The sequence below is a fragment of the Alnus glutinosa genome, chromosome 10 (genome assembly GCF_958979055.1).
Source record: "Alnus glutinosa chromosome 10, dhAlnGlut1.1, whole genome shotgun sequence".
Classification (NCBI taxonomy): Eukaryota; Viridiplantae; Streptophyta; class Magnoliopsida; order Fagales; family Betulaceae; genus Alnus; species Alnus glutinosa.
In genome coordinates, this window is record NC_084895.1 from 19,060,808 (window position 1) to 19,078,054 (window position 17,247).

Here is a 17,247-nt window from a genome sequence, read left to right on the forward strand (position 1 = left end):
CGGGTGGTCGTGGCGGCTCCGGTGGACAGGCTTTCTCATAAATCAACAATTGATCTCCCTCATCTCACAGTCTCTCTCTCGTTTTCCCTTCTCACTCAATCTCTCTCTCTGTGCTCTCGCTTTATCTCTCTGTGTGTCCTTTGAACGGAAGAGAGGAAAGGAAAACAATAAAGAAGGGGAAAGAAGAGCAGGGTGAAGGGAAGAAGTCTCTGGAGAAACCGAGAAAGTAGGGAAAAAGGAGGAAAATGAGGAAAAGAAAAAAAAATAATAAAAAAAGATTGGGAAATAATATTTAAATGAAAATAAAGAGTTGAATAGTAAATCTGTTGGATTGAATATAGGATAAACAGTAGTTAAAGTAGAGAGTTGGCTTTTTTCAATAGCTATTATAACTTTTATTGCTGGAGATGGCCTTAGAGCCGCGTCATGATGCATTTTTTTTTTAATGTCTGTTTATTCTATTTGTTTTGGAGCTTAATTTTTGGTTTGCCAGCCATTTTTTTGTTATTCTTGGTTGAAGTTTACTTAAATTAAAAAAGAAAAGAAAAGGAAAAGAAAGAGAGAAAAAGGAAAGAAGAATCACCGTTACCAGAGAATCGCCGTTACAGGCTTCAAGCGTAAGAAACGTTGTCTTAGCTTTGTTCACCAGAGACTGGGAGCTTGGCCTTGGGATCGACTAGAATTTGGAAGATGCAGAGGTTTAAGGCAGCCTTATTGCTGAAGCGCAGCCTTCACAGTCGTCGCTTCCTCAACCACTACAGAACCCTCTGCTCTGTTCCGGACAGTGCTCTTAGCGTTAACGATGACATTGACAACCAAGTCAGTTCCTGATCACCCTTTTGTCTGTTTCATTTGTTTAAGCCAAGCCATAACTCTCTCTGTCTCTGTCTATCTCTCTCTGCAGGTATTGGTTGAGGCCAAAGCTTGGTCCAGAACAGCGATTCTGAACAGACCCTCGGTGCTCAATGCTCTCAGTACAGCAATGGTGTGTGCTCTCATTTTACCTTACCATTATACAAGTTTTTTTTTTTTTGGGTGGTATCTTATACTCATGCAGTACTTGAAAATGGGGTTATCTTATTTCAAGTAGTCGGCACCCAAAGTTGAAACCTTGGAATTCAGGTTGTTATCTTATATCCAATTGGATCAATTAACGAATTATAATCTGAGTATTTGTTGTTCTATTGTTTGGTTTCCAACCATTATGTATAATTGGGTTTGGCACCTTCCGTAAGTCTCTGTAACAGTGTTGTTAATACCCTCTAGAATGCCCGATCAATTTCGATGCTAGGGGTGTGGGTTCTAGCAGAGTTAGAGGCAAGAGGTTGGGGGTTTAATGTAGCCTTTCTTCTGTCTTTTGGGTTTTTTCGGGTGTTCTTCCTTTTTTTTTTTCTTTTTTTTTTTTTTTTTTCTTTTTTTTTTTCTTTTTTTTTTTTCTTTTTTTTTTTTTTTCTGTTTTTCTTTTGTTTTGTTGTCCTTCTTGTATACTCCCTGTATGCTTAGGGGTGCATTTACAATTTTTTTAATGCTATTTCCTTTATTACCTATTAAAAAAAAAAATATACCCTCTAGTTGGTTCAATTGAAAGCCTCTGGCATTCTGTTTATGGTGTTTGCTTGACAACTATGATGCATGGTTATTAGCTTGACTTTGCTCCCTAGTGGCCCAATTGTATACTTTTTGTGATATGGGTTTTATGTTGTTCTATGAAACTAACAAGAAAGATATGTCTTAATGAAGCATCTTTGATTTCTAGGGGGCTAGATTACAAAATCTGTACACATGTTGGGAAAATGATCCTGATATCGGTTTTGTGGCAATGAAGGTAAAGATATCTACGCTGTTATTATCAGTTATTGGAGTGCGAATGATAATATTTAGTTGTCATTATTCTTAGCTGAGGAACTTCTCAAACATTTTTTTGCATTGTTTGAAGGGCAGTGGCAGGGGATTTTGTGCTGGTGGTGATATTGTGACACTTTATCATTTGATACATGCAGGTAATAGACTCTTCTAACTTTTCCCTTTAAAGTTTACTAGGAAAAATCTTTACACTAAAAGTAATTTTTACCAAGAAAAAGGCTTTGTTTTTCCTTGTGTATGATATGGAGAATGTTAGCCTTAAATAGAGGGAGGTGGTATGTGGTTGTGAGATACTATTGTTTGGGGTAAACCTATGCTAGAACCATGGATAATATATAGCAGCAAGCCAGTAATGGGATCTGCCATGCCTATAGACAAAAGATGCCGAATTGGAGGAAGTTACTTGTGGCAATCTTAAGGTTAGGATAAGCAAGAGTAAGATAACATATTAATAAATGGAGCTTTAGTAAATTGACAGGTAGATATATATATTTTTTTTTTGTGGGGGTGGTGGGGGGAAAGGACACAGAGAGAGAGTATAATGTATGGCAAGGAAAAGGAGATCCGAAATAGTTGTTTATAGGTGCATTGGGAGGGAAAGGATATAAAGTTTGAAACAGCTCCCTTGTACCATTGATACATTTGTACTATTCCAAAATTTGGTAATGCTGATTAAAGGAGATTTAGACTTTGATGAGCTTTTACAAAGGTTATATGGATATTGATGAAAATATAAGAAGATGAAACACAAAGTATTGTTCTTCATTGCTTTCTTGTCTTTGGGGTACCTTAAAATAGGCTTCCTAACAATGTGACCAAAAATTGTTTAGTTTTAAGCCACACGTAAGATATATACATAATTCCATCTTCTTCTTCTTTTTCTTTTTTTTTTTTTTTTTTTAACTTATCAAAAAAAAAAAAAAAGAAAAGAATTATTTACTGTCCTCCAGTCCTCCATAACAAAGATATTTTCCCGTATCAGTCCTCTTTGTGGTTTGTAGCTGTCTGGCTCTCACTTTGGAACCTAGACCATCACTATAGAATACATGTCCCTAGACTACAACTTGGAATGGATGGCTACATAAGTCTATGCTCCAGTGTAGGAGAGGACAAAGCTCGGCTCAATATGGGCACTGGTGAGTCAGCTTCAGCAGGGAGCGCACATCCATACCTAAATCACTTTAAATGCAAGAAGCCAAGAACACAATTGTGTCACTAGAGGCAGGATAGGCAGGGCAACAACTTACACACACGGGCATAATATAAACGGCTCCCAAGGACAAACGAATTGGTCGAAGGGGTGGAATGAGCTTAGCGCTTTTAGAGAAAGGGGAAAGGGTTTTTTTCTTTTTTCTTTTTTTCTTTTTATTTTTTTTTTCTTTAATTGTTTATAATAGAGGCATAGAGAGCATTCGATAAAATTAAGCAGTTCTTGATGAACCCACCAGTATTGGTCCCACCAACATCGGGAAGGCCTTGATACATGTCCTTGTTATATTAGTAAGAGTCTTTGGTCTTTGTGGTAGTTCCATGAAGTATAAAATTCGAATCCCTTTGGGTGTAAACAATTCTTTGGGGTTAGCCTGCCGGCGAAACCGGAGTATTATCTGATTCATGTAGAGGGGATGCTTTACACAAGTCTAAGGTTTACCTGAGGAGGGTGGATACACAAAGTGGCCTTACCTTGGAGGGGTTCCTCGTCGTTAAAAATAAAAAATAAAAAAATGAAGTCGATGCTTGGTTTTAGACATTTTTTAACCTTTGGTTCATTCTATGCAGGGAAGATGGAAGATTGTAAGGAATTTTTTAGGAAGATATATACTTTCATCTACTTTCTAGGTACATATTTGAAGCCACATGTAAGTGTTATTTTTCCCTCTCTTTTTCTAGTGGTGCATTAGTGGTTAATATGTTGCAGGCTTTTCAGTTTTGTGACTGCTATATTACCATCAATATGCTTTGGAGACTTTTCTTTGAGATACTTGGTTCTTGTTTCACTGTATTGTTATTTTGCTCCTACTTTTTAGTACTTGAAGGTTTCTCTTTCTGCTCTTATCACTGTGGTGTGACATTCCTCTTATTGTTGTTGGTGTTATTGTTATTATTTCCTTCCTTCTAGTAGTCTACTTGGATTTCCTAAATTTTTCCGCAAAATACTGCATTTGAGTTTTCTGTAGTTTTTTCTCTGCAGTTCAAATGAGTCACCGAGCTCTATTTTCTGAATTAAAGTCTATTAAAAAGTCTCATATCTGTTTTCTTCCCTGTTTTTTGGGTGCTGGTGATATTTATTAGTTCTAGTTCCTTTTGTTGGAATGGGACTTGAAATTTTCTGTTTGTTTTAACTACACTAGTCCATATACTCATATTAGTGCGGTAAGTAATCTCCATGCAGGTGGCTCTTTTAAATGGCATTACTATGGGTGGTGGGGCTGGAGTTTCAATCCCTGGGACATTTAGGGTTGCAACTGATAAAACTGTATGTAGCAAGATTGCACGTGCTTTTATTCTTTTCCCCCTTATCTAGTCGTTAGTTTTGATGATTGTTTCAATTCTTGTTCTCACTCACTCTATTTCTTTATGCAAGAAATTTTTTAATTATTTTGCACCCCTACATCAGACTAATTATTATTATTTTTTTATTATTATTATAATAATTATTGTTGTTGTTACAAGACAATCATTTCTGCACCATAGACTTGTCCTGTTTTGGAGAATGGCTCTATTGTGTTTAATGTGGTGTCTATGGAATGAACGAAATGCACGCAGTTTTGAAGATAGTGAGAGTAGTTTACTCAATTTTAAGTTGATGATAAAAACCTTGTATACGTGGAGAGTGACGTTGACTACATTGTCTGATTGTACTTTTTCTGATTTTTTAGGTTTGTGTTCTTTCTCTTTGGTTTAGGGGTTTGCTGTATACATCTTGTGTACTTTGGGTTGCGCTCCTCTGCGCTTTTTTGCAATATACTTTACTTACAAAAAAAAAAAAAGACTTGTCCTGTATTTCAGAAATGTTTTGTTGACTATAATGATGAATGCTTATTTTTTTTTGGATAATGAAGTGTATGACTTCTGCTTTCATTACCATACAATATACAGGAGTGAAAACCATAGTTCTTTTTGGCAGTGATGTGCTTATGAAAATTTGATATTCACTTTTAGATGTTCAAAATTAATTTATTCTTACAAATCACAGGTTTTCGCTACCCCTGAAACTCTAATTGGTTTCCACCCTGATGCTGGTGCATCATTTTACCTCTCACATCTACCTGGTCACCTGGGTATGCTAGCAGTTACATTATAGTTTTTCCCGTGCTATCAACATATTTTTATTACTGATATTCTTGCAGATAATATGTTTTATTTGGAGATATTAATGGAAGTCCCATGTAGTTCTATTTCTGGTCCTCACATAAGTCTGTGATGATAGCAATATGTTAAGTCATTTTTTATGTGATTAACATTCTGCCCCTCGTGAATTTACCTCAATCTTTTATGATTTCCCTGTAAATCTTTTGTATTCTTCCTGTGTTCTAGGGTTGCGCCCCTCTGCGCTTTTTAATGAATTCTTACTTATAAAAAAAAAAAAAAAAAAGGTTCATTAGAATTAATAAAATCTTCTTACTTATCAAAAAAAAAAAAAAGAAATCATTAGAAGAAATTTAAGGGACAGATGAACTTGAAAGCTTAAAAGGTCTCAGTAATTGACATCATACTTGGTTTCAGAAGAATGGAAGTGAATTTCGATGTAGTGCTTCTGCAAAAGATTTTTATTTAAAGTTCTCTTGTTTCTAGAAGCACACAGTGGCAGTGTTGGTTCAGCAATGTTATTGAAGTAAATTGCATTAGGACTCATGAATTATGATGATGTTGTTGTAAGGATATTGCATAGCAAACTCTACCAAAGTTTGTTCATTCATCCTTGAAATTGGCCTAAAGTCTTACTTCATGTGTTGAGGCACCATAATTGCTGGGTGACTTTAGTTCCATGTTGTTTTCCAAGTATTTTATGGGGCTAACTTTTTGGGCCCTTTCTGCACATCATAAAATGTTGACAATATAATTAGGAATTGATAACTAGGTGTTTGTCATTGATGAAGAACTATTTGCTATTGAACTAATGTACATCATTTTTCACAGGGGAGTACTTGGGTCTAACAGGAGAAAAACTCAATGGAGCAGAAATGATTGCTTGTGGGCTTGCTAGTCATTATGCACATACTGCAGTTAAGTTTGTTGGATCCTTATCTCTAGTGTTCCAATCATCTTTCCTGCTCATATAACATTAGTTTGTATTGCTTCTCTTTTGCCGCAGAGGCTTCCATTAATTGAAGAACAACTTGGAAAATTGGTTACTGATGATCCTTCTGTCATTGAGACTTGTTTAGAAAAATATAGTGACCTTGTCTATCCAGATAAGACTAGTGTAGTCAACAGGTATGTTTTATGAAACAGATTTGGATTAGGTTCTGTAAAAAAAACTACAACATATGTGATGTAGTTTTTTCAACGGCCCAGATTTAATTCCAATTTTTTATGAGAAAGAGAGTGTGAAGTTAAATCTGGACTGTTGAAAAAACTATCGCACATATGTTGTAGTTTTTTTACAGCACCTAAACTAAATCTTTATGAAACCGCCTTCTAATAGAGATTTAGTTACATTTTAGAGAACAAAAAGTTTCTCTCTTAAACAATCTCAATTCAAACTATTTAGAATGTCATTAACTTTGGAAGAAACTATCAAGATTAATACTTATTCCATCTTCATGATAATTGAACTTTCAATTGAAGTTTTGATATTAATATTCAATGCTCATTCCATCTGCATGATAATTTAAATTTGCTAATCTTTTTATTCTGCCATTTTGTCTAGATTTGAAACACTTGATAAATGTTTCGGCCGTGACACAGTTGAAGAAATTATTGATGCTTTGGTAAGCATATCTTTCTTTTGCATATATCCTTTTAGTTCAGAAATATTGACCCATTACAATATTTTAGTAGATTTTCATGGTCATATATGCATAGGACAGGATGTTCAACTTGTCTGACTTCATACTTACCTCTTTCTAGTATTATATTGGTTAATTGGAAAGAAAGAAAATAATAGAAAATTAGAGGCATCAGAAACCATACAGCTGGAGAGAAGGGAAAATGAAAGAGAAAAAATATCTATACCAACTCTTATTCAGAGAACTATGGATCATTTTGAAAGTTTTGCTACAGGTAGACAATTTTTTATTTTAGCCAATATTTATCTGAGTACCCTGGAGATGCTTCCTATCATCTTCATCTTTGTGAATTGCTCCAATGACCAAGTCAACCATATAGCCAAACTATTAAATTTAAAAATTACAACTTAATAACATTACCCCCAATGTCTTTAGCTACCTTAGTTTGGATTGAAAAGCATTGTAAAGAGATGCATTTATTTAAGGATAACGGAAGTGTGTCTCCAATTGGTTTACTTTACCATTTTCCTTTTGGCCGAAGTCTTCATATAGTAGTTGTTGGGTCTCTTAAGTTCTTACCTTAATTGATAGGTTTCTTATCTCTCTCAATTAAGAAGAACAATTTCTTGAGGTCTCTCAGAGGAGACTCCCTAGAATCTTATCGGATCACTTCCCCTTGATGCTTGATTGTGGTGTTGCGGTTAGGTGCAATAGGTATTTTAAGTTTGAGAATATGTGGTTGAAGTACGAGAGCTTTGTGAAACGGGTGAAAACACGGTGGATGTTCTACTGTTTTTAGGGCCCCCCCAATCTTATTTTGGCATGGAAGCTGAGAGTCTTGACAATGGATCTGAAAAAATGGAATGAAGAGGCTTTTGGCAAAGTTGGGAAGCAGAAAAAGGATCTTTCGGATAAACTCCATGACCCTGATATTATTGTAGAGGGAAGACCCTTATCTGATGATGAAAGGTTGAGAAAGGAAGAAATTTCTAGGGACTTGGAGAGGATTCTTCTCGAGGAAATGAGCTGGAGGCAAAAGTCAAGAATCTCTTTGGTTAAGAGAGAGACAAAAACACTAATATTTTCACTGGTGGCAAATTTGAATTAGAAGAAATAACACTGTGGATTATTTCATTGTTAATGGGTCCATGTCCTCAGATTCTACAGAAATAAGGGAGCATATTATGCAATTTTACAGTTAGCTTTATCTAGAACAATTTAGTTGGCGGCCAAAATTAGATGGTCTCTCCTTCAATTCCATTGGTGTTGATGAGGGTTTATGGTTGGAAAGAGCTTTTAAGGAGAGTGAGGTTTTTGAGGTGGTGAGAGCCCTGAATAGTGATAATGTTTAGGTCCCTAGTGGTTTTTTCATTTCGTTTTTCCAAACTTGTTGGGAGGTCATTAAAGAGGATACCGTGGATGTTTTCTATAGAAGATATTGATTTGCAGGTTGTTTACCTTGCTAGAATAGAACATAGGCTTGTGTATTTATAATAGAGGAATTACAAGTATATTGAAATACAACTTCTGCATCATGTAGCAGAAGATCTGATAAAGATAAAGTTTAAATTCAAACTATTTAAACCTATCTAGCTAACGAGAGATAGTCGACTATGATAAGACTTATCTCTTAGTGTTTGAGTTTTAGTATATGACTTAAAGATTAGATGTACAAGATCTATCTCTATCTTCAGTTGAGCAGTCGAGAGTCCTAGAGTCTTGAGTCTTTGTATTGGATTTAACTTTATCACTAACACGCCCCTCAAGCTAAACGGTACAGTAGTAATGTTGAGCTTGCTTCTAAGTAGACTGAATCGTGAGGATGAGAGCGGTTTGGTGAAAATGTCAGCAAGCTGGTCTTTGCTGGAAATGAACTTGATGAAGAGAGATATCCTAGCAACCACGTCCTGAACAAAATGAAAATCGATTTCAACATGTTTTGTTCAAGCATGGAATACTGGATTTGAAGTAAGGTAAGTGGCTCCAATATTATCACACCATAATGTTGGAGGTTGAGAGAACCAAATACCAATTTCTGAACATAGGGAGAGTAGCCATGATAATTTTGCAGCTGTGTCGGCTAGGGCCTTGTATTCGGCTTCAGTGCTTGACCTTGCAACAGTTTGTTGTTTCCTGCAACTCCAAGAGATAAGGCTATCACCAAGAAAAATACAATAACCACCAGTGGAGCGATGATCATCGCGACTTCTAGCCCAGTCAGCATCGGAGTAGGCTTGAATGGAGTTGACAGTGGATTTTTGGAAACGAAGACCATGTTGAATGGTTTGCTTGAGATATCTTTGAAGCCATTTTATAGATTGCCAATGGAGATGAGTGGGTTTCTGCATAAACTAGGAGAGTTTATAAACACAATAGGAGATGTCTGGTCGAGTGACGCATAAGTATTGTAGGGCTCCAACTGTGATTCTGTATAAGGTAGGATCATTAAATAGGTCTCCTTCAAAGGCGAAGAGATGAGTGGAAGAAGCCATGGGTGAGTTGACTGGTTTTGCTTCAAGCATCTTGGTACGTTTGAGAATGTCCAAGATGTATTGTTGTTGAGATAGTAATACTCCACGAGAGTAGGGCAGCACCTCTATACCCAAGAAGTTAAAAGATCCTGAATCTTTTACTGCAAAGTCACGGTGAAGAGCAGCAAGAAGATCACAAATAGTAGCATGGTTAGAGCATTAAATAAGTATATCATCAACATAAATGAGAACTAGCATGGTATAGTTGTCCCTTCGAAGAATAAAGAGAGAGCTATCCAACTGGGAGATGCTAAAACCAAGCTGGATCAATGTATTGCTTAAGCGAGAATACCACGCCCTTGGAACCTGTTTCAAACTGTACAAGGCCTTTTGCAATTTGTAAGTGTGAGTTGGGCATTGAGGATGAGCAAACCCGGGTGGTTGGGTCATGTAGACATCTTCGGAGAGGTTGCCATGCAGGAATGCATTTTGGATGTCTATTTGATGGATAGGCCAGCCACTTGAAATTGCAAGAGAGACAATTAATCGTACCGTTGTAGGTTTGATAACCGGGCTGTAGGTCTCACCATAATCAATACCCGGCTGTTGGTGAAATCCCTTGGCAACAAGGCGTGTCTTGTAGCAGTCAACCGACCCATCAGCCTTCCTCTTCAACCGAAATACCCACTTGCAGCCAATAATATTCTGATTTGATGATGGTGGTACGAGTCCAGGTCTGATTTTGTAGAAGTGCATCAAATTCTACATTCATGGCACGTCTCCAATTTGGATCCTTCATGGCTGAAGTATAACAGGTTGGCTCCACATCCTGTGTATTAGATTTAGCAAGAAGAGCATGGGGAAAAGGATAGCGGACAGTGCCATCAGTGAGGTGTCTCACTTTGAAAATATTGTTCTTGGCTCGGGTTACCATGGGGTGAGTAGAAACAGGCGGTTCTGGGTGTGAGGAAGAACTAGGAGTTGAAACAGGAGAGGTGGAAGGAGATAAATTAATTGGAGAGGAGATTGGAGATGATACCTGAATGGTGGGTGCAGGGGCAGGAATGGGACTTGGAGGCTGTGAGCCAGGAGCAGCTTGATGAGGAGAAGAGATCACGATCGATTGCAATGTTGCTGGAGGTTGAATAACCACAGGAGAAGAAATACCACGCACCTGGAGAGGAGAATTACCGTGTACCTGTAGAGGATAATGGGGTTGATCCGAGGGATTGGGAGACATGATTTTTAGTGGAAAAACACCCTCATCAAAGACAACATCCCGTGAGATGTAGAGACGTTTAGTGGGTAGATGTAAACATTTATACCCTTTATGATTAGTGTTGTATCCCAAAAATAAGCATTGTAAGGACCGGGGCTGAAGTTTATTAGAGTTGTAGGGACACAAATTTGGCCAACAAGCGCATCCAAACATACGTAAAAACGTGTAGTCAGGTTTGCAATTGAAGAGGAGTTCAAATGGTGAACGATTTTTGAGTAACGGGGCATATGATTTATTAAGTAGCATGTAGTGGAAAAAGCATCATCCCAATATTGAGGAGGAACGTGTGCATGGGAGAGAATAGCAAGACTTGTTTCTACAATATGGCGGTGCTTGCGCTCAACCGCACCATTTTGTTGGTGCGTGTGAGAACAAGATATGCAATGAGAGATGCCGAGAGAAATCAATAATTTGTTGAGAGGATGATATTCGCCGCCCCCCCCCCCCCCCCCCCCCCCACCCCCGCGAATTAGACTGAACAGATTTAATTTTGGATTCAAAGAACATAAGCTTGAAATTTGGTAAAAACAGTAGTTACATCAGCTTTACAAGAAAGTGGATATAACCACGTGTTGCGACTAAAAGCATCTAGAAATGAAACATAGTACTTAGAACCATTTGTGGAACAAACCGGAGATGGACCCCATACATCCGTGTAAATGAGATCTAAGGGGCACTTAGCTTGAGACTGAGACAAGGAGACGGATAGTTGCTTGCTTTTGGAGCCAAGGCAAGCATGACACAGCTCAGAGTACTTTGTGGAACTGACTGGTAGATTAAAAGAGGAAATGACTTGGTGAACTAGCTTAAAGGCTAGATGGCCTAGCCTAAGGTGCCATTGAGGTAGAGATACGCGCTAACCAACTAGAGCAAAGGAGCACGGTTTATTCGATGCTGATGGAAACTGGTAGAGATCATGGTTATTCGGGCCGCGAAGCAACACTTTCCCGGTCGACGATCCTTCAAGAAAAAATAGTGAGGATGGAACTCAAAGAAAGTATTAGTATCTTTTGTAAATTTGTGGACCGATAACAAATTTGTTGTAATCATAGGGACATGCAGAATATTATGGAGATCAAAATGAAGAGGGGAAAAAAGACGGCCTTTGCCAATGTGGTGTATAGGCAAGCCCTTACCATTGCTGATTTGGATATGATCAGTTCCTGATAGTTAGCAGCTGAGATGTTGAGGTTGGCTAAGTTTGAGGTGAGATGATGAGTAGCACCCGAGTCAGGATACCAAGCTGAATCAGAAGTGGATCTTGGTGTGGAGAGATAGGCCTGCATTGGAGATGAAGTGTCACTGGAGTAGGAGTTATCAAATCGGGAGTAGCAGGTGATGGCTAGATGACCAAGTTTATTGCATATCTGGCACAGTGGGCGGTTGCTGGAGTATCTGGGGCTGGATGAGCCACGGCCAGTGTAGGGAAAACCACGTCCCCTTCCATGATTGAACTGGGGTGAGTGGCGAGGAGGGGAGCCACGACCAGAGGAGTTGGGGGATTGGCTACGTCTGCCACAGTAGCTTCTGAATGAAGATGGTCCCCGAGATGCAACGTTGGCACCTGAAACAGCAAGGTCGATGGTCGTATTGTGGGATTCCAAGTGCAGTTCATGCGCTAGTAGGTGACCGTGAAGTTCCTCAATAGGTAGAGGTTCAACTCGTGTTTGAACCGAGGTGACAAATGGATCGTATTCAGACCCGAGGCCAGCAAGGAGAACATAAACCATCTCAAAATTACTGAGTGGTTTGTTCACGGCAGCCAGCGCATCAGCAATTTGCTGGAAGTGTTGATAATAATCCGTGATGGAGGAACTGCCCTTCTTGAGAGTGGCAAGTTGGAAATGCACGTTCATGGTTCGTGCATGTGATTGGGAAGCAAATAACGTCTCTAGAGTCCCTTTGATATGGGGAACAATATGTGGAATCCAATGATTGTCGTTGCCGGGTGTGAGTTTGAGAGGATTGAAATGGTTGAAGGTGATGAGGGTTGGGAGTGCAGGTGGGTTTGCAACTGGGGGTGGGTTGGCAACAGGTGGTGGGTTAGGAACTAGGGGAGGAATTCCAGTTGGGTTGACAACCATTTGATTGGTAGTAGCGGAAGAAAGATTGACGTTGGTCAGTATTGGCTCTGATACCATATAGAAGATATTGATTTGCAGGTTGTTTGCCTTGCTAGAATAGAGCATAAGCTTGTGTATTTATAATAGAGGAATTACAAGTATACTGAAATACAACTTCTGCATCATGTAGCAGAAGATAGATGATAAAGATAAAGTTTAAATTCAAACTAATTAAACGTATCTAGCTAACAAGAGATAGTCGACTATGATAAGACTTATCTCTTAGTGTTTGAGTTTGAGTATATGACTTAAAGATTAGATGTACAAGACCTATCTCTATCTTCAATTGAGCAGCCGAGACTCCTATAGTCTTGAGTCTTTGTATTGGATTTAACTTATCACTAACATTTTCAAGGAGTTTCATCTTCAAGGGAAGTTTGAAAAGAGCATCAATGCAACTTTTATTTCCCTGATCCCCAAGAAAGTCAGTGTTGTGGATATTAAGGACTTCCATCCTATTAGTCTAGTGGGTGGTGTTTACAAAATCATCTCTAAGGTACTAGCAAACAAGCTGAAAACAGTGTTGGAGAAGATTTTTATTTCTAGGTCTCAAAATGCGTTCATCAAGGGGAGACAAATTCTGGATTTAGTTCTGGTAGCTATTGAATGTCTTGATAAGCGAATTAGATCAGGGGAACCTAGTGTGTTGTGTAAATTAGACTTAGAGAAGGCCTATGATCATGTTAATTGGGAGTTCTTATTGTATTTGTTGAGAAGATGTGGCTTTGGGGAGAAATGGATAGCTTGGATAACTCATTGTATTTCTATGGTACATTTCTCCAGTCTCATTAATGGATCTCTCTCTGAGTTTTTGAATAGTTCGGTGGATTGAGACATGGGGATCCTTTATCTCTTCTATTGTTTGTGGTTTTCATGGAGGCTTTGAGTAGGCTAATGTCTATCATGGTGAATAGAGAGCTCTTATTAAGGTTTTTAGTGGGATCGAGGAATAATGACGAGCTTCTAATGTCTCATCTTTTGTTAGCGAATGATACCTTGATTTTTTGGGATGCAAATCATGAAACCGTCATTTGTGTTGTCTCTTTTTTATGTTTTGAAGTTGTTTCGGGGTTGAAGATCAATTATCTAAGTTAGAGTTAGTTCCCTCTCATTGGCGATGTGGATGATGTAGGAGGTTTGGCTTGTATCGTTGGTTGTAGGGTGGCCTTTTGCCGATGAATTATTTGGGAGCTTTGTATAAGGATAAATCTATATGAGATAGTATTGTTGAAAAGATGGAACGTCATTTAACTGGTTGGAAGATGCTTTATTTGTCTAAGGATGTTAGGTTGGCTTTGATTAAAAGTACTCTATCCACTTTGCCTACTTATTATTTGTGTCTTTTCCCCATTCTTGTAGGTGTGGCAAACCGGATTGAAAAACTTCGGAGGGAATTTTTGTGGGGTGGAGTTGGTGACGAGTTTAAGTTTCATTATTCAATTGGTCGAAGATTTGCTCTCCGATATATTTTGGTGGTTTGAGGATAAGAAATCTGATTTAGCTTATTCGAACTCTCCTGGAGAAATGGTTATGGCGTTAAGTTATGGAGAGAGGTACTCGGTTCCCATGGAAGTGTGTGTGGCGGTCTCAGGCTCCCCCGAGGGCAGCTTTCTTCACTTGGTCTGCAGCTCTAGGCAGAATTTTGACCTTGGACAATCTTAGGAAGAGGAACTTAATTATTGTGGATAGATGCTGTCTTTGCAAGCGGGATGGGGAATCAGTGGACCATATTCTTCTGCATTGCGATCTGGCTTCAGCTCTATGGAACAACATTTTCTCCCGCTTTGGTATTTCGTGGGTCATGCCTAGGAGTGTGCTTGACTTAGTTGCTTGTTGGTGGAAGTCTGGGAGATCTGGGAGAGCTACTTCTTGGAAGATGGTGCCTATTTGCCTTTTTTGGTGTATTTGGAGAGAAAGAAACCTTAGGTGTTTTGAGAATCTAGAAAGCTCCCTAGAGGAGGTGCTAGAGTTGTTTCTCCATACTTTGTATGTCTGGTCGATGGCTTATTTGTACCCTTTATCTATCAGCTTTGCTGAATTTCTTGCTTCTTTTTCGCTTTCTAGTTAGGTGTTTCCTGTTGTATACTTCTAGTGTACGTATGGGCGCCTTACGCTTTCAATAAAACTATCATTACTTATCAAAAAAAAAAGTTATGGAGAGAGGCTTCGTGGAGATTAGCAGTGGAAACCAAATTTGATAGCATGTGGGGAGGTTGGTGTTCCAAGGAGGTAATGGGGGCCTTTTGGAGTGGGAGTGTGGAAATATACTAGGAGGGGGTGGGGAGTTTTTTCTAGATGTAGTAGATATGAGGTGGGAAATAGATCTAAGATTAGGTTTTGACATGATTTGTAGTGTGGGAACTAGCCCCTGAAGGCAACTTTTTTGGAATTGTTTACTGTTGCGTTGTAAGGAGGCATGGGTGGCAGATCATGTGCAGTTCTTTAATGGAAATATTTAGGGGAATATATCATTCCAGATCAGCGCATGATTGGTAGGTGGAATTGGTCACTTCTTTCTTTCATTTTTTTTGCTCTATCAGATTGAGACAAGGCAATGAGGATAAAATCTGTTGGATCCCCTTCAAAAGGTGGAATTTTGAAGTAAGATCTTTTCATTGGGTTGTCCAATCATGTTGGCTCCCCATTTCCTTTGAAGAGCTTTTGGAAAGTTTACACTCCTCCAAGAGTGATGTTCTTTGTGTGGACAACAACTTTAGAGAAGATCTTTAACTTTGGATAACCTAATAAAGAGGAACATCATAGTGGTAGATTGGTGTTGTATGTGTAAGAGAAGTGGAAAGTCCATAGATCTTCTTCACTAAGAAGTGGCAAGAGAATTATAGGTTTCAATCTTTCGTCTTTTTAGTTTAGAGTGAGTCGTGCCTAAAAGGCTGATGAGTTGTTGGCTAGTTGGAGAGGTCAGTTGGGAACCCATGACATTTTAGAAGTTTGGAGGATGACGTCTTTGTGCTGAATGTGGTGCATTTGGAGAGAGCAGAACACAAGGAGCTTTGAAGATTGCGAGATTTCGGTGGTAGAGCTAAAGATTGTTATGTTCAAATCCCGTTTTGCATGGATGGCTGTATAGAAGTCCTCACTTTTCTAGTTTTTTTGAATTTTTGGATAAATTGTCTTCTTTTTCTTCCTAATATTGGGGTGCACTTTTTTGACCTGAAGGCTGGGCCATGCGAGTTGTAGTTGCCGAACACCAACATTATAATCTATATGATAATAATTTAAAACGAATATTTATGGGTATTTCTCTGAATTATGACATCCTATATTTTGGATAAAACTTGTGATTGTCCCATTAAAATAAACACTCTGTCAGGAGAGTGAGGCAAGTAAAACAAACGATGCATGGTGCACTTCCATCCTAAGGAGACTCAAGGAAACCTCACCATTAAGCTTGAAGGTTTCTTTGAAATCTGTAAGTCCCTCGTACTCATGACTTGGCCTTTTTCTTTTTCCTTTTCCTTTTAAGAAACAATTGCATTACGATCTGATCCCCCATACTGGCACAGATACGAGAAGGAAGATTTCAGAGCCTTGATCAGTGCTTAATCCGCGAGTACCGAATGTCCCTACAAGGAATATCTAATTTGATTTCAAGAGACTTTCGCGAGGTATAAAACCCCTTGATTTTCTTCTTAGGAGAACAAACTTTCGTAATCGAAATCGTAATTACTTTAATTTTGTTTTTATATATGTTCTTTAGGGGGTTAGGGCACGGATGATAGACAAGGACTTGTCTCCAAAGGTATCAGCTGCTTATATTCTCTTGTTGATTATCAGATTCATTGGTGGCAATATTGTTTCCTTACATTGTGTTTGAATAACTGTCTATTGATTACTTTTAAATTCTGAAACTTATTTTCTTAAATAATATGCAGTGGGATCCTCCGAGCTTGGAACAAGTGTCTGAAGACATGGTCGAGCGCTATTTTTCCCCGCTTAGCGAATTCGAGCCTGATCTCGAGCTCCCAACAAAACTTAGAGAAGCATTCTCATAGTTCATCTTGTTGCTAGTAATTTTTTTTAGCTTTTATGTTTACAAAAACTAATAAAGGGACAAAGGCAAAAGGCATTTGCCTAAATTGTAGCCTCTCATCATGGATAATTATCCATAGAAAGGGGAGAACTATCCCACCATTTTGTAGTTTATTGGTGACCTTGGGGTGAAAAGATGAATAAACAAAAAGAAACCGTTGGCTTTAAGACTCTTATTTTGCTTTTGTCATCATGGGTCCTTTTATATATGGGGTAATATTAAATACCATATTTTTATTTAACAACTACCCTACAATGCTGATTTGATAGTTTCTTTTTAATCAGGATCGATCTAAAAGTTGACTTAAGGGTTGATTGAAATTATCATATAATTGTTTTAGGATAAAAATATATTTTGTAGCATCACTCTGTTATATGAGAGAAGAAAGTGCCTCCGTGTAGAACATTGCTTGGAGTACATAAAACATGGCTCCAAATGTAATTGAATAAAATAGACTCACATTTGACTATGCAGGCATCACTTCCATGGAGAAGTTACAGCTTACTTG

General features: G+C 38.3%; 1 protein-coding gene across 2 annotated transcripts; it reads left to right on the forward strand.

The window, feature by feature from the left end:
- Positions 1-419: 419 nt before the first annotated feature.
- LOC133880683 (3-hydroxyisobutyryl-CoA hydrolase-like protein 1, mitochondrial) lies at positions 420-16,906 on the forward strand. 2 transcript variants are annotated; one of them, XM_062319672.1, is made up of 14 exons: positions 427-819; positions 905-985; positions 1,757-1,825; positions 1,937-2,000; positions 3,643-3,722; positions 4,256-4,339; positions 5,060-5,144; positions 6,004-6,089; positions 6,179-6,300; positions 6,737-6,797; positions 16,020-16,118; positions 16,213-16,314; positions 16,407-16,448; positions 16,582-16,906. In XM_062319672.1, exons 1-14 carry the CDS (start codon positions 691-693, stop codon positions 16,699-16,701), a joined length of 1,224 nt encoding a protein of 407 aa, XP_062175656.1. In that variant the 5' UTR covers positions 427-690; the 3' UTR covers positions 16,702-16,906. The 2 variants fall into 2 exon arrangements, with proteins under 2 accessions (XP_062175657.1, XP_062175656.1); XM_062319673.1 differs by lacking the exons at positions 16,020-16,118; positions 16,213-16,314; positions 16,407-16,448; positions 16,582-16,906 and adding an exon at positions 14,048-15,969 and having other exon boundaries at positions 420-819.
- Positions 16,907-17,247: the final 341 nt, after the last annotated feature.